Source organism: Typopeltis vanoorti, chromosome 19, assembly GCF_054136105.1.
Source record: "Typopeltis vanoorti isolate ZY-2024b chromosome 19, IOZ_Tvanoo_1.0, whole genome shotgun sequence".
NCBI classification, from domain to species: Eukaryota; Metazoa; Arthropoda; class Arachnida; order Uropygi; family Thelyphonidae; genus Typopeltis; species Typopeltis vanoorti.
The window spans coordinates 81111766-81134939 of NC_143567.1; the positions used below are offsets into that span (position 1 = coordinate 81111766).

The following is a 23174-nucleotide window of genomic DNA, read 5'->3' on the forward strand; positions in this document are numbered from 1 at the left end:
ATTTCTCCTCCTACTGACCCAATTGCTAAAAAATTCCCTAGGATTTTCTTTGGATCTTAGTGTCAGTCTCTTCTCATATTCCAGTTTTGCCTTCCTTACCATATTAGTCATTCTCCTGGCCTGAGTCTTATATTCTTCATGCATCTGCTCTCCATCCCTCTCCTTATATCTCTTCCATAACCTCTTTTTCACCTGCAGTTCCTGTTTGATATTGTTTGTCATCCACTTTACACCACATTTTGTCCTCTTCTTCACTTTTGGACCAAATAGTAAGCTTCACAGCTTACTATTGCTGGCAACAAATATTCCTTCACAATTTCCCACGCACATTCTGGCCTTCCAATTCTGCCCTCCATGGAACTGTCCCAAGTTGATATCTAAGACTACTCTAATCACTTGCCTTATAATTCCACATATGTTTCCCTCTTCTTTGATACCCCAGCATGTCTATTCATCTTGCAATCTTGCATGATGAATATTCATCTTGTATTCTCACTCTCTCCATCGGAGGTGGGAGGGGAGAGATTTCATCTCAGTTATTATCAGCACTTCTGATGCTATGACCAAATCCAAAACTCTTGAACCTCTTGTTCCATATATTACGAGTGTGGTCTGAAAAGTTCTCGGCCTAATAATGAAAAAAGAATTTATAATTTAAAATGTTTTTCAATGTAATCTCCCTTAAGACTAATTCATTTATTCCAGCATTGCTCCAGCTCCATTATCCCATTCCTGTAGTGGTTCTCAGTAAGATCTGCAAAATACCCCTCTACAGCTGCAATCACCTCTTGATTCGAAGAAAAACACTGACCAGCAAGGAAGAGTTTTAGTTTGGGAAAGAGATAGAAGTCAGAGGGGATTTAAATCTGGGGAATAGGGTGGATGTTCCAACAATTCATAGTGCATATCCCTTAATTTTCCAATTGCCAAAACACCTTTGTGGGCAGGTGCATTGTCCTGATGAAAGATGTTTTTTTTCTTCTGCAAACCGGGTCTTTTCTCACAAATTTTTTCATCTAGTCAATGATTTTACCCTTTTCAAGACAATTAATAAACAAAATGCCTTTAACATCCCAAAACAACTATGCCATGACCTTTCCTGCTGATGGAACCGACTTTGTCTCCTTTGGTGCTGAGCAACTGTCTTCTGTCCACTGTTTTGACTGTTGTTTGCATTCTGGTGTATAATGGTGAATCCAAGTCTCATCCATAGTAATAAATCGACGCATAAAATCAGTTTTATTCTTGTTAAAACATCGAAAATTTCTGAACAATGATTGGAGCACTGTTAGAAACTTTCATGCAAGTGCGTTTTTGATCTGCTGTGAGCAAGTGAGACTTGCTCACTGCAAGTCTCACTTGTGCAAAGCTTTTTCATTTGCAATTCTTCATGCAAAATATATCCTACATGTTCTTTTGAAATGCTTATAGACTCAGCAATTTCATGCACTTTGACTCTCCGGTCATCCACTACCATATCGTGCACTTGATCAGTGATTTCTGGTGTTGTTACACTTTTTGGGCGTCCTTTAGGTAGATCATCTCCAAGGCTGGTATGGCCATGTTTAAACTCAGCAGCCCATTTCTTAATTGTCAAAATGAAGGAGAAGAGTGCCCATAAACTTTTCTGAACTTTCATTGAATTTCTTTTGCCGTTAAACCTTCTTTTACAAAGAATTTTATAACCGGACGATACTCAATTTTATCCATTTCAAGGGATGCAGACAACACTTTTGCTTCAGACAGCTGTATAAAACAAACTACTTGATGGAATGACTTGCAATTTTCCATGGATGCTTATGACATATATACCAACTTAGAAAAAAAATCTCGCCAATAGTGTTGCCATCTATGGTCGAGGCCGAGAACTTTTCAGACCACCCTTGTACATGTTGCCTAAGACATCTGTCCCTCGAGAATTCCTGAAATTCCATTCACTTATTACTACATGCATTTTCCTCTTCCCAATTTATACTGCTGTAGTTAAAATCACCCATTACAATCATGCTTCTTGCACTTGACAAGCTCAACTGCCTAAACATCTCCTGCTTCCCACCCTCTGTGTGCTCCTTGGTTTGTATCAACATCCCACTAAATATCCTCTTGCCCACCTCTAAACACCATGTGCTTCAAAAACATTAGTGTCACTGCCTTCCAAAGCCCCCACTATTAGAGGACATAAGTCATCATTTATCATAAGCAGTACTCCACCACTGCGTTTTTCCTTCCGATCCTGCCGAAAAATGCAGTACCCTGTTACTTCTATTCCTGTTATTATATCATCTTCTGCCAATCATGTCTCAGAGATCCCAATAATCTTTGGCCAGGCTGATGCAATCATCGGCAACAATTCATCTTCTTTATTCCAGATAGTCCTGGCATTAGTTAAGGAATTTACAACGTATACTGGAATATTAATTAAAAGAAACTTTCATAAATACTTCTTATATTTCGGCAATGTCACATTGTCATCTTCATGGGAACATACATCCTGCTAAGGGGCACCATTAGGAATTTAGGAACAACAGTAGTTTCTTATCTTCTGCCTCATTTGCTTTTTGTAGTGCCTGCATGCACGTGCCATATTTGTATGTTCCCATGAAGATGTCAATGTGACATTGCCTAAATATAGGAAGTATTTATTAAATTGTCTTTTAATTAATATTCCACTATACGTTGCAAATTCCTTAAATAATTTAGTAGTCATGTGTTGCCAACGTATAAGCCTTTCTACAAGAATTCCTGGCATTAGTATAAAGCATAAAAATGTCATTGCTTCTATTCCTATGATTATCCCTCTGGACTCCACTGGAGTCAGTGTTACCTGATGCCATTCCCCCTTCCTCCAAGCACCCATTCCCACAAGAGTCCACCCCTCTTACCATCCAACCTGAGAATTCTATTTTCCCTGCATTGATGCACCGACTTGTTCAGAAAACAGCAATCTCTCCAGATGCCTATGTCCTTCATCATTCAAATACAAGCGGTTTCTCGCATACAGCTCCTTTCTGTCCTCAAATGCCCTCCAAGTATCCATATATTTCAGTCCTCTCTTCTGACACATTCTGGCTATTATGCTATTCATTATTACTGCTCTTCTGCTCAGCTCGTCATTATCATACCTGGATAACACACATACACTATCTTTCCTCTCTGCATTTTCTTTTGTGCAACCTCAAGCATGAATCTCAGATCTCTCACCAGCCGATTTACACTGCCTCTCCAGTTAGTCATGCCCACAGTCACAATCATCTCATCCATGCTTTTACCCCAATTCATTGCCATAGATACACTTTCTATCGTTCCTCCAGGCAAATACTCCTCTGTCATCCTTTCTTGCACACTGCAGATCATGAGTCTCCATACATCATACCTCTTACCACTCTGTTCCTTGATTGCTCACCTGCATCACTCACTCTCTCTCCTCTAACCCTTTCTCTTTGCATTCCCCTATTTACTTGCTGTCCTGGCATCACTCTATCCTTGGTTCCAGCACTTCCTTGCATTCTTTCTTTCCCTCTCTCTCACTGTTTCCATTCTCTCCTCTTCTATCATTCCCATAACTCTCTCTCACTCCTACTCTGATTTGCCATTAGGCGAATTGGGGAGAGGAAGATGCATGTAGCAATAAGGGAATGGAATTTCTAGAATTCTTGAGGGACAAATGTTTTAGACAACATGTAATAGAGGGAAAAAGAGATTCAACAGTTTTGGATTTGGGCATAGCATCAGAATAGTTAATAATAACTGAGATCACATCTCTCCCACCAGTTGGAGAGAGACCATGTGGTTTTGACTTGGAAGATGAATAGTAGGAGTATCAAAGAAGAGACAGGAACATGTGTGGAATTATAAGGCAGGTGATTAGACATCAACTTGGGGAAGTTTCATGGAGGGAGGAATTGGAAGGCTGGGATATCATTAGTGCTTGGGAAATTGTGAAGGAATATTTGTTAGCAGCAATAGTAAGCTGTATTCCACAAGTGAAGAAGAGGACACAATTTTGTGTAAAGTGGATGACAAACAATATTAAACAGGAACTGCATGTGAAAAAGAGGCTATGGAAGAGATATAAGGAGACAGGTGAAGAGAAGCATGAAGAATATAAGACACAGGCCAGGAAAGTGACTAGTATGGGAAGGAAGGCGAAACTGGAATATGAGAAGGATTGGCCCCAAGATCCAAAGAAAATCCTAGGGAATTTTGTGGCAGTTGGGCCAGTAGGAGGAGAAATGATTGTGGAAGAATGACATTGTGGGATAAAAATGGGAATAGAGTGACTGATGTAGAGGACATGGTGGAATTGTTCAACGAACACTTTATTGGTGTATTTCATCCTGGAGTGGTAAATTTTAATACTAGAGGGATAGGGCAGGTTCAAGGTTTAGAGGTGCAGGAGGAGAGTGTGTTCCAAATCCTGAGTACTCTGGATGTCAGTGAAGCTGTAGGACTGGATGGTATTTTACCACGAGTTTTGAGAGAAATGTGCTAAGCAACTGACAGCTCCTTTGACCTGGCTTTTCAATGAAAGTCTGGCTAAGGGAAAGGTGCCCAGGGAATGCAAGCAGGGTAAGATAGTGCCATTGCATAAGAGCGGTAGCAGACTGGAAGTGTCAAATTATAGGCCAGTTTGTGTGTCATCAGTAGTTGTTAATGTCATGAAGAAATTACTGAGTGACCATATACAGCATTGGGCAGATGAGGGTAATGTTATCTGTGAGAGTCAACATGGAGTTATGAAGGAGCACTCTTCTTTTAGTAATATTCTAGCCTTTTATAATAAAATCACAAGAGCAGTAGATGAAAAAAAGGCATGTAGTGCCATTTTCTTGGATTTAGCGAAGGTATTTGACAGGGTGCCACATGATAAACTGATATTTAAGTTGCAGCACATGGGTTTGGATGTCAGGTTGGTCAACTGGATACAGGATTGGCTGTCTGATAATTATCAGAGAGTTGTGTATGGTGGGGTAGTTTCAAGGAGGATTTCAGGGCTCAGTACTGGGGTACCCCAGTACTGAGCCCTGGGCCCTATATTTTTTAACCTTTATATCAATGACATTGTCAGTGGATTGCAGGGGGATATTCAGTTGTTTATGGATGATGTGAAGCTGGGAAGGGTTATTAGTAATAGTGAAGATGTGGTAGTCCTGCAAGAGGATTTGAATAAGGTAGACAGATGGGCAAATGAATCGGGATATCAGTTTAATTCACCAAAATGTAAAGTCTTGAGGTTTGGGACACATCGATGGGACGCTGCATACTCTATTTTAGGAGCTAAACCGTAGGAAGTTGGGGAGACAAGAGATCTGGGATTGATGATTGATAGAAACCTGAAATTCTAGGGATATATTGCAAAGGCAGTGAAGGTAACACAGCACAGAGGATTGCTGCAATAATGAGAAGGACCCTGACCTGTAGAGATAAAAGAGTTATCATTCCGTTGTATAAGACCCTGATCAGACCACACTTAGACTATTGTTCTCAGATTTGGTCCCCAGGATTAAAAGGGGATAAATTGACTGTGATAAAGGGTACAAAGACAGTTTCAGGACTGTACAATGTTAGTTATGAGGATCGGCTGAGGGAATGTGGACTGCAGAGTTTGGTGGATAGAAGAAGGAGAGGTGATATGATAGAGACTTTTAAACTGTTGCAGTTGTTACAGTGTTGACACTGGGGACTTCTTTCACTTGGTTGAACAGCAGGAAGGAGTGATGAAAAGGGGCCATCCCTGGAAGTTACAAAAGGAAACTGTGAGCAAGAGGGTGAGGAGTGGTTTCTTTGCATGGAGGGTGGTTGAACCATGGAATGCATTACCTGATAGAGTGGTGAGAGCGAGAACTGTCTATGAGTTTAAGGAGTGGTACGATAGACTTTGTGTTTCCTAGAATAGACCTCCCGTGATGAGTCTTTTGACTCCTTGGAGGCCTAAATAATAATAATAAAGTAATTAAAAAATGTCTACTCCAGTTTTGGTTATTTAAGAACATTTACTTCAGAAGGCTAAACTGGGCACAAATGCTGCACAAGCAGCTGGCAAGATATACATGACCTTCAGAGAATATACAATAAATTATGGCACAGCTTCAAAATGGTGCAAAAAAATTTGCACTGGAGTATAGCTGGTATTATCCATTTTGAGCTTTAACTGTCTAGCCACATGGAATATCTGCTTGTCTCAGTTATAGTGAGTCATGTTACACTTATACAGGGTGTCCCAAAATTCACCCAAGAAGTAATTTTGATAGAAAACACATGTTTTTAATTAAAAATTGTAATTTCTTATTGATTCATATTTAACATATCGAGTAAATGGCCTCCACGGCTTTGCTGGCACATACGCACTCTTTTGTCGAAATTTTCCATGACCATTTTGCATAAATGTGGCTGAATTTCATTGATACAATGCTCAATTTCCTCCTTCAAGGCGTTGGTGGTCATGGGCTTGTTGGCATAAACCTTAGACTTCAAAAAACCCCAAAGAAAAAAGTCCAACGGCATTAAGTCACATGATCTTGGCAGCCAATTCTGATCACCAAAACAGGAAATTACACGACCAGGAAATGACTCATGCAGTAATTGAATTGTTTCTCGGGCTGTGTGGCATGTGGCACCGTCTTGTTGAAACCACATGTCATCCATATCCATAGCTTGCAATTTTGGCACAAAAAACTGGATTATCATGTCGCGATAGCGAGCACCATTAACTGTTATTGCCTTACCAGCCGCATTTTCGAAGAAGAATGGACCGATGATGCCTCCAGCCCAAAATCCGCACCAAACAGTTACATGTTGTGGATGCATTTGTTTCCCAACAATCACTCATAGATTTTCTGAACCCCAAATGCGACAATTTTGTCGATTAACGAAGCCATCAAGATGAAAATGAGCCTCATCGCTGAAGATGATTTTGTTCGAAAAATAAACATCCACTAGTTGTTCCATAATCCATTCAACAAACTCTCTTCGCTGTGTGTGGTCAGTAGGCTTCAGTTCTTGAGTCAATTGAACTTCATAAACATAATGATGCAAATCTTTCGTGAGAATACGCTGTAGAGAGCTTCTCAAAATGCCCAATTCAAGACCACGATGCCGAATTGATGTTCCTGGACTCTCAGCAACTCTCACGAACTGCTTCGATGTTTTCTGTTGAACGACTTGTTGAAGGACGGCCAGAGTGTATAAGATCACTAATTGATCCAGTTTCCTTGAATTTTTTTATTAATCTTTTCACAGTTCATGAAGTTAAATCACTATTCCGACCATTGATACAGCGCTCAATTTCCTCCTTCAAGGCGTTGGTGGTCGTGGGCTTGTTGGCATAAACCTTAGACTTCAAAAACGGCATTAAGTTACATGATCTTGGCGGCCAATTCTGATCACCAAAATGGGAAATTACACGACCAGGAAATGACTCATGCAGTAATTGAATTGTTTCTCAGGCTGTGCGGCATGTGGCACCGTCTTGTTGAAACCACATGTCATCCACATCCATAGCTTGCAAAGGATGTGGATGACATACGAAAATTGTGAACTGTAGCTGCCAAACCTTCATTATTTTTAAAATATTGCTCAACGATGAAAATGTGTTGTTCTTTCATGTAACGCTCCATTTTTAATAACCCTGAGCTGTCAGCTGTCACACTGTCTTTTTTTTCTCATTGGCAACACTTTACCGCACAAATGGCGCTAAATTTAGATCTTGCGTGAATTTTGGGACACACTGTATATGCATTCACTTCTTCAAAAAACACGATACACTAGTTTAGTTAACTAGTGCAGCATGACAACTCACACAGCCTGAGCCCAGGACAAGCTTCATAGCCTTAATTTTTATATATATGAATTAAAGATGCCAAGAAATTATACTGTTGGTTTAATCCTTTATCCATGTGTAAGTAAACAAAGTTTGCACAGGAAATATCTACACAACTGGTCTACTTGTAAATTGAGGCTAATGACTTCACATCAATTGCCTTAATATATGATAATGCAAAGCACACCTTCTTTCAGACATGTATAATGCTATGAATGATGGGAAGGGACCCTACCCAGATATGTTTCGACCTTTATTGAAGTCTCATCAATGGGAGCCAGACCCAGAAGAGATACAAATGTTGAAGTAATGCAGAAGCCACACTCATATATATATATATATATATGTATATCAGTGGCTTCACGTGCCCATTTCAGTTGGGTGTGCTGTCATATGGGTTATGCAACCTGTGCTACAAATTTTATGTCAGTTTGACTGTATGCATGGGCGTGCATCCGCAGAATTTTTTCCGGGGGGGACAAAGCTTGGAGTCAAATTTTTATAATTATTGATTTAATTAAATAATTACATCAATAAACGTTTTTTAGCATTTTTTCATTAATTATTTGTCGATGTAAACTATAAATACATTATTTTCATTTTACATCGATTTTAATGATCTTTAATTCTTAGGAAAAAAAGTATAAAAAATTCAGAATTAATAGTTTTTAGCACAATTTCATATATAAAAAAAAATTGACTGGCATATTTTATTAAAAATCAACTAATTAATTAATCCCAAAATCATAAATTAAATTATTTCAGTTTAAAAGTGAAAAAATCATAAAACTACCAAGTAAAATAATATTAAATTACATACACTTACCTTTTAAAAATGTATTTTTCTGTTTAAATTTGTTTCACTATAAATTTACAATTCACGCTTCAGTCAGTAACTCACTAGTCACAGAGGGCAAATGAACACTGGTCGCTGTTCACAACAGTAATGAACATCTTTTCACAAATCAGAAAATTGCCCCCACTCTGCAGATGCCCATGACCGTGTGATTGTAATTTTATCGATGTATGAAAGTTTTGAGCGTACATATTGCATCAGTGCTCATCTTAATTGGACCAGTGCAATTAATTGCATTGGTCCAATTAAGATGTATAAGATCTAACTTTCAATACTTCTGCATAGAGTGGGGGAACAATCTGTTTGTTTTAGGATTTATTAGAAAACAACAGTGAATGCTATATTTGGGTGGTATATTTGAAATACTCAAAGATGAAAATATGTGAACCATCATTTATAAGACATGTAAGAATAGGAAAGAATAAGTGTGAGTAAAAACACTTTTATTAATCTTCTTCTTCTTCTTCTCTTCTGTCTAAGACAGCTTGAGTCTTCCCTTGAGCAGGATCTTCCAGTCTTCTCTATTCCTTGCTGTTCGAAAAAGTTCCTTATATGTTCTGCATCCCAAAATGTTCTTTATTAATTTCAGCCAGTAATTCTTGGTCTTCCAGGTCTTCTTTTTTCAGTTGGAAATGTATTGAATTGGACATTAGGCCAAACCATCTCAGTTGTTTTCTAATTTTTTCTATTATTATCTTTTTATGCAATAATTCTTGTCTGACTGTGATGTTTGTTTTTCTTTTCTATCCAACTTGTTCTATTTATTTTCCTAAGCATTTCATTTCAAATGCCAGCAGTTTTTTCTCCTCTCTTTTCTTAACTGTCCATGCTCCTGCTCCATAGATGACTGTTGGTATAATTATTGATTCATATAATTTGATTTTAGCTTGCTTAGATATCTTGTTTGTTTTCCAGATTTTCTGTAATTTTCCCATGATGGTTCATCCTATCGCTATTCTGTGTTTGATTGTTTTGAGTTCATCTATTGTTTCTGTTAGTTTTGAACCAAGATATATGAATTTGTCTACTTGTTCTATTTGTTCTCCATTTAGGGTGGCTGAGATGGTAGTTCCTGTTCCTCCCTATTTTCATCACTTTGTTTTTGTATATTTATGGTCATGTATATGTTTTGCAGGTTTCATTTAGCTTGTTCATCAACCTTTGTAGTTCATGTGGGGTTCTTGCAATAAGGACGAGATCATCTGCATATTTGATATTATTTATGTTTAAACCATTGACATTGATATCAGGTTCATTGTCTATTGCCTTATTTACAACTTCATCTATATTATCCCCATGCCTATTCAACATATAGATATATGTTGAATAGGCATGGGGATAATGGGCATCCTTGCATTACTCCTTTTTGGATCTCGATGGGTTCCGTCTCTATGTGAGAGTGTCCTTTTTAATTATTGCATTTGTCATAGAGTAATATTTTATCAGAAACTGTATTATATATTTATCTATTGCTTTTTCTAGTAGAACTTTAAGACGGATTTCTCTAATGATGCTATCGAAAGCTTGTTTAAAGTCCACAAAACAACAATATAGTTCTTTATGGTCTTCCCAGCTGAGCTCTGCTAGTTGGTGCAATGTGAAAATCTGGTCTATTGTTCAATAGTTTCCTCGGAAACTAACTTGTTCTATGCCTATCAGTTCTTCATAGGTGTTTTTTAATCTGTTTTGTATAATTCTTATGAATATTTTATGGGTGTGAGAGAGTAAATTGATTCGTTTGTAATTTCTGCAGTCTCTTTTGTCTCCTTTCTTGTATATTGGGATGATCTTTCCAGTTCTCCATTCATCTTGGATCTCTCCTGTTTGTAGTATTTTATTGAATAGGTAGTTAAATATTCTATTGATGTGCTGTCTCCATATGACCACAGTTCAGTAGGGGTAGTATCAATGCCTGGTGCTTTATTGTTTTTCATCTGTTTTATTGCATATCTAACTTCCTGTAAAATTTTTGGGTGGTCATTATTTTTTTTGCTGTTGTTGGCATTGTAGTTTTGTTTCCTTGGCAAAAGATAGTCTTAAAATAGTTTGACCAGATTTTTCTTATACTGTATCTTCAATATTCCTAGTTTCAGTCATCTTGTTGTTTATCATTGTTACTGCTTTTGCTGAGAATTACTTTGTCATTTCTCTTATAGTGTCATGGAAGATGTTTAGGTTGTTTTATTGGTATGCTTCTTGGCATTTCTTAGCTTTTTCTTCTAACCATTTTTCTTTGGCTTTTTTACACAGGTTATCAACTTTAATTTTTAGTGTTCTGTATTTTTCTCTATTCTCTTCATTGTTTTGTTGGTTTACAAGTATCTTGGCCTCTTTTTTCTTCTATTGTAGCTGGGATTTCTTGGTTATCTACTGTTTGTTTATTTTGGTTTTGGTACCTAGAGTCTTTTGCAATTGATAACACTGTTTCTTTTCCTTCTTCCCAGTATTTTCCACTGTTCTGGAAGATGGAGGGTTTTAATTTCAAGCACATCTGTTCTAAAAATTGACTTCTGCTTGAGCTATCTTTTAGTTTTGATAAGTTGATGTTTTCTTCTTTTCTGATATTATTTTTCCTTTTGAATTTTATATTCACTTTGGCAGTTAATATTTTGTGGTCAGTGTCGAAATCAAAGCTTCTTAATGTTCATACATTATTTACTGATCTTTTCCATTGTTTGTTTATGATGATATAGTCTATGCAGTTCTTTATATTACCATCTGGGGATGTCCATGTATATTTATTATTAGGATTCAATGTGTTTGCAGTCATTAGATCGTTTGCTTAACAGAAGTGGAGTAATTGTTCTCCTCTGTCGTTAAGCTCTCTGTATCCAAATTTCCCCATCACATCTTTTTTTTCTGCTGTGAACTATCCTATTTTAGCGTTAAAATCTCCCATCACTATCATGGGTTCTCTATTTTTGGAATTATCTATTTCCTGTTGTAGTTCTTCATAGAAATGTTTCTATTTCTTCTTCTGAATGGTTACTCTCTGGTGCTTATATTTGGATTATTTTAATTGTTTGACCTTTTTCCTTAAGTTTGGCTGTGATTATTCTAGGAGACACTGGTTTTATTTCAATTACTGAGTAAGTTTCTTCGCAATTATTAATTCAACTCCTCTGTGTATGTTACCCTTTCTTCCTGAGAAGTATAGTCTTCCTTCTGGTAAATCCATGAATCTATCTCCACACCAATGTGTCTCTGATTAACCTAAAATACTCTATTTCAGTCTTTTTAAATTTTCCTGGACTAATTGCAGTTTTCCAGGTCGGTATAATGATCTTATGTTGAGGGTGGTAGCTATGTGTTTCATGTCCTTTGCTGGCTTCTCACCTACTCTGTGTGGTCTTCGAGTAGGTGCATCAACTGTCCCGTACACAGTAGCACTATCTCGGTTTGTAGACTTTCTCCGTCCCATGGAAGTTACTGACATAATAATGTAGCCAGCTTGCCATGCCTCTGCTGCATCCTTTGGTCCATGGCTCTTTATTCAGAGCAACTCATTTGGGTTTCCCCCATCCACCACCTGGGGAGACACGTCTGGTAGGAGTGTGGTCTCCCCCAAGACTTTCATTAATGGTAAATGAATTATTAATAATTAGCATTTGTGATATGTGTGTCCTATAAATTGCTGGGTAGAGCGAATAGCACGATCCTATAAAGTCTAAACATGAATAATTGAATTTATGATGGCATAATTAAAAAAAAAACTTAAGAAGAGAGAGAGTATTGCAGGAATAAATATGGTTTGATGGAGCAGCAAATCATCTCATAAAATTTGTTGTACATGTTATGTGTTTTTCTCTGATTTGTGTATATTTTGCTCAGTTTTCCAAGAATTTTATTTTGTTTACTAAGACTCAGTGTACATAACATCAGATCATTATTGGAATTGTCCACACTTTCGGGAATCCTATATTCATTAGTTTTTTTTTTAGTATCAACGGTTCTTCTGTCTTATCTCACATATGCTGGTATTTTGTTGTAGATCAACAACATCTTATAATACACAGAATATTCATTTTTATTCAGGAATAGATATTTTTTTACTGTCTGTTGTTTCCGAAGACTAGAATAAAAATGTCTCTATACCGTTAAAAAACTTTGCAACCTCAACAGATGCTATACTGCACAAGCAAAACAAAAAACAATTAGCATTTTTCCCCTAACATCCACTTTCAAATTTTTAGTTCCAGAAAACGTGTAACGGCTGTTTGTAATTCAGCCATCGGATACAGAAAGCACTCGACTCATGACAAGTGACAACATTCAACCGGATTGGTTGACACAATAATCAATCACAGTAACTAAGTGCTGGGTGAGCTTAAAATGTTAGCTCACCCAGTCTCACCTTCTCAGCGGTTTAAAAATACTAAAACACTAAGAATTTGACTCGCTGCATCCTCTTTACATCTTTTTGAAGGGCTCAAAGGGGTATGCATTTTGAAAGCACACCCGGACATTTAATGCGAATGTGATGCAATGTTTACGTGTCGAAAAGTGTCCTCTTCATGAAGCACTAATGCTTTATTATCTGCCTAAAGAGGACAATAAAGCTTTAGTATATATGTGTTCAATTTTAGGAATCACGCAGTCTGCAAACAATTGGGAAAGTATTTAACGGGAATAATTGCAAAAATATAATATTGGTGATACTGATATTTTGTGGATGAGCACTGCACACCCGGAATATTCGCCCCTGATATATATATATATATATATATATATATATAATTAAACAAAAAACTTAAAAAAAACATCTCTTTCTCCACCCATAGTTCCAATGTGCTATAGGTTTACTACTTAGCCGGTCTCATATGGAGATGGCAGGACTCTTCATTCTGCAAAACTGGCAAGCCAGAAGAACACATGCAATTTATAGACATAATACTCTGACCTCATAGCCATAGTTTCTTCGGCCATATCAGTCAACTATATCTTTTGTGGTGAGAATCACTTAAAAAATACATGCATACATACGTATATATATATATATATGTATACATGTATATGTATATATATATTTATTATTATTATTATTAAACTTGATAAAATATACATTGGAAGATAGATAACAAAAAAAGGACTATGACTATTTAAAATTAATTTTAAATTAATTTGTGCTGACAAATTAATTTAAAAATGACAAATTCCAGAACTTCTCGCGGAACACCGATTCACCTTCCGCTGAACACTGGTTAAGAACCACTGAACTAAATAGTTGAATATTAAAGTGTGTATGAGCACATATGTGGTAATGAATTTTCTGGATCCTCATATATTTCTGCAAAATCAGTTTTTCTCAGATAAAAAAGCTTAAAAATGAAGTACAGAAATAGCCTTACAAGCCACTTTGAAAATTGGATTATCTCATTCCATCGTCTCCTTAAAGTGTTAAGTTCAGTGACTTTACGAAACCTAATGAATGCTGGGGTAAAGTGATTAATTCTATCTATATATTTTGTTCCATACATGTGTCTCTGGCCAGTTGGTCTGTTCTGAGGGATGAATATCTTGAGTTTCTAGTATGGAATCTAAGGATTTTCATCTCTTCCTCTTTCATATGACTGGCTAACTCCATATTCAGTTTAAAATCCTGTAATAAAAAGTTCCTTACATTCTATATGAGATTCCAACTAATGTCTTTCTTATCACAACCTCTTCATTGTCACTAATGTAGAGGTTTCACCAATGTTACGATATGTGCCAGATATAAAAAAAAATGTGACATTCACAAATATCAAGTAATTCTTTTGTTTTGTGCATATTTGAATCTCATCTAGCATGTGAAGAATCTTTATAAGAATTTTTGAGGTGAAGGTGAACTTAGCCAGTTTCACACAGATGTAGCAAAGTTTTTCTTTGGATTTTTACCTTAACAAACAAGCAAACTTAGCTGTAGAACATGTTCCATTAAAAATCAACATGATATATTTGCTTTATAGCCATAGACTGTTTTGGCCATAATTCCAAACATCATCATCATCATCATTTGTTTTATGTGATATTCTATATTAGGGCAATTTGTATTTTGATGTATTTTTAAGGTCAGTCCACATTTGAATACAAAAAATTTTAATACACCTGGTAAGTTTTATCAAAATAAAAATTAATTTTAATTTATTTTTACACACTGTGAATATATTTACCCTCCCATCCTAAGATTTATGATAATTTTTCTCCATTCAATGTATTTTCAGTTATTACTTGTGATTCAGTATTAACAGTGGATCTTAAAAAGTGAATTTGCAGTTGTATTATACATGCACTTAAAACATTGTTTGCTCATAATTCTAATTTTAGAATTTCTGTTTTTACTTTCATATTTATAAGGGTTATATCAAATGTCATGAGCATAGAAGACTGATTATACATGTTCTGAGTTGTATATCATGGAATACTAAATATGTGACTGCAGTAACATCCATTCACTACACTATGAAATATAAGTCTAGCACATTCACTTAACATCCCCACAGTTCCCTGTAGCAAAATGGGTGTGAGTGACATAATTTCTTCAATATATTTTGCGAGAATACATGGTGAAGGAGAACACTTTGCCTCCGACATCTGCAAGTGACATTTTTGTGTCTCTCCTGAGATTCCATCAGAAGTGCTAATAATGTCAGAAAGTGGGTGAAACATAAGTCAGAAATATAAATATTACCAATGAACCACATGCTGGTTACATTTGCTGGTTATGACAGAATGCAACATGCAGAAACTCAATACACTCAGCAAAGAAGACTGGTGGATAACAGTGAGGGAAATTGAACCCACCTTAACCATTAATTAGCTGCACCTTTTTTTTTTTTGTTACATAATGTAAGGTTTAGTGCAGCAAAAGGGGTGCTTAAGGGTCAAAGCTGTATAACTGAGAGGAGACCTCCACATAGCCTTTAAAGGAATGCGGAGAACCGACCAGGGCTTCTGACCTAATGTCCAATCCTCACCTTCTCGTGGTGCACCCTGTTGGGTATCTACTTTGATACTGAACGAACGAGGATGGGCTGGCAATTTGGGATTTAGCCGACCAAATTGTATTCTTATTGGTTAAACCAAAATAAAAAATGATGGTACAACATGACAAAATTTCATGCCGGCTGGGGCGTCGCCTGGTTAAACAAGGCCCCCGTTGTTTTTGCCAGGGAACCAGGGCGAACAGCGAAAAGTCAGCTACTGGAACAAATCTGAAAACAAACCCCAACTCAACATCACCAGAGTTAAAGATCGGTACTATCAACGTAAGAAGCCTGAATGGCAAAGAAATGGAGTTAGCTGAGGAATTAGATAAGTACCAGATCGACATAATAGGGGTGACTGAAACAAAAAAGACCAAAACTGGTGAGATCTTTCTGAGCAATAAATACAAAATGTTATATTCAGGCAATAAAAATCAAGGAAAAGAAGGAGTAGCCATAGTATTCAACACAAAATACGAGGCTAATCTTCTTGAATGGCAGTCAGTCTCAAGTAGAGTAATGTGGGCAAATATCCGAATGGGGAACTGGACAATGAGACTTATTTGTGCCTATGGTCCCACAGAAGGCTCTACTAAGGTAGAAGTGGAGGAATTTTTTGAGGCTTTAGAAAAAGCAACTGACACAATGAAAAAGGAAAAGTTGGTCCTTGTTGGGGATCTAAATAGTAGAGTAGGAAATGATTGTGAGACATACAAAAATATTTTGGGAAAATTTGGAGAAAAGAGCAAAGCTAATAATAATGGCAAATATCTGTTGGATTTCTGCTCAGGACATGGACTGGTTATTACTAACACCATGTTCCAACATAAAAATGTGCACAAATTCACATGGAGAGAAGAGGCTAGGAATAAGAAAAGTCTCATTGACTATGTTATTGTTGATAGTGATGTTTTCTCAATGGTGCAGGACACCAGAGTGTACAGAGGATTTGAAATTGGAAGTGATCACTATTTAGTCTTGAGCAGGATAAAATTGAATTTCATATTGAAAAGAATAACATGTAAGAAAGTTTTAAAGCGAATAAAAGTTGAGCAGCTCTCAGATGTAAACTGTAGACTAAAATACAGAAATATTATTGAAAAGAAAATGAAAGAGTTTGAGAACAGGAATCAAACCTTGGAGATTCAGTGGCAAACTCTGAAGAAAACATTGATTGATTCTGCCAGAGAGGCATGTGGTGAGGTTGTGTGCAAAGATAAAAAATCAGAACTCCCTGGTGGACACAGGAAGTTAAAGAGGCAGTGAAGGAAAAGAAGAAAGCATATCAAAAGTTCCTGGCAAATAAGTCAGCTTTTACTCTTACAGAATACAGAGACAAATGTAAGAAAGCTAAACAGTGTGTAAAACTAGCTAAACAAAAGTCATGGGAGGACTTTGGCAAGAATATAGAAAATAAATATCAAGAAGGTGGCAAAATATTCTGGAGGTTGTTGAAGAAGCTTAGGAATGGAGGAAATAGTGCTGTAAAAGGAATTAGAGATGATAAAGGTGAAATGAAAACAGGAGAAAAAGATATCCTTGAAGTATGGAGTAATTACTTTGAAAAACTGCTAAATGAAACAAGCAGTGATGACAGCACAGTGATAAAAAACACTGACCAGGCATGCAGTCAGGAATACATATCCATACTTGAAGTAGAAAAAGCCATCAAAGGCTTGAAATGTGGAAAGGCAGGAGGAGTAGATGATATTCGACCAGAAATGCTGAAGTATGGTGGTATAAGAGTCTTACAGTGGCTGCACTGCATAGTTCAGAAAGCCTGGACAGAGGGACGAATTCCTGATGATTGGAGTAGAGCTCTCATAGTACCCATATATAAAAAGGGAAATAAAACTGAATGTGAGAATTACAGAGGTATTTCCCTACTGAGTGTTCCTGGCAAGATCTATGCAAGTATACTTGAGAAACGGTTGAGAAGAATTGTGGAAGAAAAGCTTGGTGAAGAACAAGCTGGATTCAGGCCAAATAGAGGCTGTCAGGATCAGATCTTCACTTTACGACAAATAGTCGAGAAAGCATGGGAATATAACAAAGATCTGTATTTAAGTTTTGTTGATTTGGAAAAGGCATATGACAAGGTGCCAAGAGAGAAGTTATTCAATACGCTGCAGTTATATGGTGTCAATGGGGCATTATATCAAGCAATACTTAGTCTGTATTTGAGTTGTGAGTCAGCAGTTAGAATTGAAGGAAGTACAGGAAGATGGTTTAATGTTAAATCTGGTGTGAGACAAGGATGTACATTATCCCCTCTGTTATTCATTATCTATATGGATCACATTATGAAGGAATGTGGTATTAAACCTGATATCAAAATTGGAGATGTTAATGTCAGCTCTTTGCTTTATGCGGATGATGTTATACTTCTAAATAAATCCGCTACAAGTCTGCAAGATTCTCTGACTAAATTGAATAGCTGTTGTAATAGATATGGTATGAAGGTTAGCAATAAAAAGACAAAGACAATGAAAATAGGCAGAATCATTGAAAATGTCAACTGTGTTGTGAATGGAGAACCTGTGGAACAAGTAAAACATTTTAGCTACTTGGGCACAATTTTTACTGAAGATGGTAAACTAAATATAGAAATAGACAACAGAATCAGCAAAGCTGGTATCGTGGGAAGTCAATTGAATAAATTCGTATGGAATAAGAGAGAAATTAGTCGGAACACTAAATTAGCTGTATACAAAACTGTGTTCAAACCAATTTTAACTTATGGATCTGAGAGCTGGGTCAGAAGTAAAACACTTGACCAAAGACTAGAGACCGCAGATATGAGAGTCCTGAGAAAGCTTAGAGGCGTGAACAGATGGCATCAATGGCAATATCATATTAAAAATGAGGATATTAGGAAAGAACTTGACATTGTCAGCATCCAGGAATGCGTTAGCAGAGCTAATCTCAGATGGTATGGTCACTTAAATAGAATGGGAGAGGAAAGATTAGCAAAACAAGTGTTCTCTGCCAGGTTGGCAGGAAAACGACCCAGAGGAAGACCAAGATATAGGTGGATTGATACGGTACAAAGTGCCTTAGACGATAGAAATATAAGATCTGATAATGTTGGAGTCTTGACAAGTAACAGACTGATTTGGAGGAAAATTGTAGATAGGAAGTTAGTAATGATGTAATTTTTTCATGTAGTACTGTCATATCCTGTACACCCCTTGAGGGTACATGGCAGGAATTTGATGATGATGATGATGATGATAGTGCAGCAAAATGTAAGGTCTTGAGGTTTGGGAAACATCGATGGGACACTGCATAATTTATGGGAGGAGTTATACTGGAGGAAGTAGGGGAGAAAGAGATATGGGGTTTGATGATTGATAGAAACCTGAAATTTAGGGGACATATTGCAAAGGTGGTGAAAGGTAACACAGAGGATTGCTGCAATAATGAGAAGGACACACTGACCTGCAGAGATAAAACAGTTATCATTCCGTTGTATAAGATACTGATGAGACCACACTTGGACTATTGTTCTCAGATTTGGTCCCCAGGATTTGAAGGGGATAAATTAACTGTGGAAAGGGTACAAAGGCAGATAACAAAGATGGTTTCGGGACTGTACAATGATAGTTATGAGGATCGGATGAGGGAATGTGGACTGCAGAGTTTGGTGAATAGAGGGGGAGGTGATTGACTTTTGAATTGTTGAGAGGTGGTTACAGGGTGGACACTGGGGAGTTCTTTCGCTTGGTTGAACAGCAGGAAGGAGTGATGACAAGAGGCCATCCCTGGAAGTTACGAAAGGAAACTGTGAGCAAGAGGGGTGAGGAGTTGTTTCTTTGCATGGAGGGTGATTGAACCGTGGAATGCATTGCCTGATGGAGTGGTGAGAGCGAGAACAGTCAATGAGTTCAAGGAGTGGTATGATAGACTTTGTGTTTCTTAGGGGGGGGGACCTCCCCTCGATGAGTCTTGATAGACTTTGTGTTTTTTAGGAAGGACCTCCTATGATGAGTCTTTTGACTCCATGGAGGCCTGAATAATAATAATAATAATAATAATAATTAGTCACGTGGGGGTCAGAACATCAGAAATCACTCCTTAATCCCCAACTGATTGGCCGACGGACGGCATGCTATTGATTCTGTGTTGGGACAGCAAGAAACTCAGCTACTTGAAATCGCAACAAAAATCCGTCTTTGGTTTTGTTCAGAAATTGAACTTGAATGATCTCTAGGGCTAATTAATGTGACTAATTAAAGGTTAACAATGGGCATTGTGCTATGCCAGAGATAATAACAACTTTGGTTATCCGTCAGCAAGTCTGTATTGGGTTTCCTACATGCTGATGGATAACTACCAAAGGACACACAGACACATAGCTGTGTTATCACAGTTAGCTATTCCAACAAAATGCTACCAAGATTAGTAATCTCTTGCTAAATATTTCACTGGTGATTGAATGCTGGTTTTACAACCCCCCATTCCAAAGCATGTACCACAGTGCATTAATTCACCTAATAAAAGAAGGATCAGAACAATATCCTTGGTCAGTAAGGTCATAAATGTCCTCTGGGATGCATATAGGCTTATTTTCTGCCAAAAGGAGGAACCATCTTCTAACATGACTTTATTTTGTGTGTGTGTGTGTGTGTGTGTGTGTGTGTGTGTGTGTGTGTGTGTGTGTGTGTGTGTGTGAGAGAGAGAGAGAGAGAGAGGCAGTCAGAAAGAAATGGTTGGAAATAGCTTCTACACCTTCCTACAGTCCATATTTAGCTCTGTCAGCCTACTACTTGCTTGTGTGACAGCATTACAAAAGTAGGCCAAGATGTAATGCATAATTGGTTGCATACTGATAAAAATGGATTTTATCAAAGTGAATATTTTAAGCTTTAGCAATGTTGGCAGAATGTTGCATTTTTCTGAAGATTTCTTGAAACCCGGACATGCCATTTTCACAAACATACCTATAGCAACCCGATAATGAAGTTGTGAGGATAATATGACATTTGCTCATCATTTTGAAAGTCCTTGTTCATACTGCACTTGTCTTTGCAAGTTTTTTTTTTAATAATTAATAATAATAATAAGAAGAAGACATTAAATCTAATGAATGCAAGGAATATAAAAGCTTTTCAACTGAAGGTGGGTTAACCAGTCTCACATAGAGGGAAAGTTTACCCTCTGTATGAGACTTTATAAGAACTTTTGAGGCTTTTCATCCTACCAAACAGGCAAACTAAAAAACAAAACATATGCAGTTAACAGATGTGATATACTAGTCTCATAAGTATGGTTGCTTCAGCTATAATTCAAACTAACTTAAATCTTGGTTTAATGAAAAAAAAAATGTTCATTAACACCCTCATAATATGCTTTCTTGGAATGTAACACATTGCACCAATAAAAAATCATTTTCATAGCCATGATACAATTCATTCACTTCAATCAAACATGTTTTCCAAAATGAAAGGTTGGGGATTACCTGCTTATTTTGCTAGTTAAGTCAAGAATACAGTAATTTGATAACAGAAGATGGTGACTGCAGATTATATTACATTCACATAAGAATGCTCTTCATACACAGTTTTAAAAACTAAATTTTAATGTTTTATTTCTTGCTTAGAGGGAACAGCTTCAGGATCATGAAAACAGAATTGTATATTTAGAAAAGGAATTAGAAGAAAACGTATCCCGTACTCCAGATAAAGGAAATAAGTCACGTTTTATGCAGGAGTGCATTGAAAAAGAGCAGTACTTGCAATATGAGGTAAACGTTTTGTTTTTCATTTTTATATAATTTTAAATCTTATTGCTTAACTAATTTCAGTAATAGTGATTTATTCGTTTACTTATTTATTTTAGATTTTTTGTATTTTTTTTCTTCCCCTTTTATTGGTCTGGATTGTTTTCTATTTGGATTATTGATGAAAAAAACACAGAGCCTATGCGTTAAAATAAGTTAGCAGTGTAAAAAACTTCAACACAAAGATCAAGTTTTGTGTTGGACTTGTACTGTGAAAATTATTTGATATATACTCATCAAAAAATGTAAAAAGGTTTGTGGATTAAAAGAATAACAATTATAATGATAGACTGGAAAGAGAATAGCATGAGTGAAGTAACTAAAAAATGGGTGAAAGTGTTGGTAATGAAAGAAGAGTGAAAGAATTAGGTGATAGTTGATGAAAATGAAGAGTGAAATGAAGCATATGAACAATGAAATTGAACATATGAGTGAGTGATTGATTGATCTGAATGTGAAAATAGTAAGATGAAGAAAATGTAAGATGATCATGTAACATTGTATGGGAATTCAAGATTAGGAGTGAATAACAGGGTGCTTAAAACATGTTTTGAAGGTAGCACAGTGAGACATATGATGAGGCTTCACATGGAAACAATGTACAGGCTTCAAATCAATAGCCTGCTGGTTGGAGAAAGTTGGTTAAGGGCAAAATTTAGAAATTTTTGAATGGACAGGAATATGACATTCTATGGGGTAACTTGTATTTGTGAAGATAGATCTTGCTTTAGTAATATACTCTTTTTTATAACAAAGTAAGAATCATGTTGGCAAAGGAAATGGCTATACATTAATACTGCTGGATTTTACAAAGGCATTTGGCATGATATGACATAGAACTTTGTTTTGTAAATTTGAATAAATGCAAATGGACGTGAAATTTGTGACATGGATTAAGAGGATGACTACTTGACAGGCATCCTGGACAGTTATTATTAATTTGTACATTAATGATATAGGGAATGATTTGAGGTGGACTATTCAGTTTTTTGCTGCTGATGATGCAAAACCTGCAAAATGATTTAAGTAAACTGATAGGGTTAGTAAAGTATAATGGCTCTCAATTTAATGTGGCAAAATGCAAAGTCATGCATTTTGGGAAGAAAAGATTCCAAATTATAAATAAGTAGAACTGCCTGCATGCAACTATGGTCTCTGCAGAAATTTAATTGCTAGTTTTTTGGAGAATGTTTTTAATAGGCAACTGACTAAAATGGTGACGTATCTGTGGATTGCTCCTAAGGATAATAGCTATGTGGATTAAAAAGTTTAGTTGAAAGGTATGATAGAAACATATTATATTACTGAAGGATTTTAATAGAGTATTATTATTATTCCAGACCTCCATAGGTCATAAGAGGTTTGTCTTAGACACACAAAATCTATCATACTACTCTGTAATGTATTGTTCTTTATTTATCTATTTATTTATTTATGACCTTATATTTCCTTTATATATCAGTTAAATATATATATATCTTTATCTCTTATCATATATATATTTCTTTAACTTAATATTATTTTTGTATTTTCTTTTCTTATTGTTCTACCTTAAGTATTATTTTTCTCTTGCCTGGGATCTCCAGATATTTATTTGATTTAAGACTACACCTCTGAAATTCCCCTATAGGCAAAAGAAAGGTTTTATATCGTTTTATACCCTAGTAGATCAAATAATTACTTATATCCTATTTTAGCCAAGGTTTGCAGTCATGACAAAATTTACTCATAAATCACTACTAATCAATGGGG

The 23174-nt window shown here is 36.4% G+C and overlaps 1 protein-coding gene across 1 annotated transcript in view; it reads left to right on the forward strand.

Moving 5' to 3' along the window:
• Positions 1–23174, forward strand: part of LOC150096287 (uncharacterized) — a 438969-nt gene that overhangs the window by 385873 nt on the left and 29922 nt on the right. Inside the window, exon 10 of the mRNA XM_090409023.1 lies at positions 21243–21386. Coding sequence (XP_090265149.1) covers positions 21243–21386 — 144 coding nt within the window. The remainder of the gene's footprint in view (positions 1–21242; positions 21387–23174) is intronic.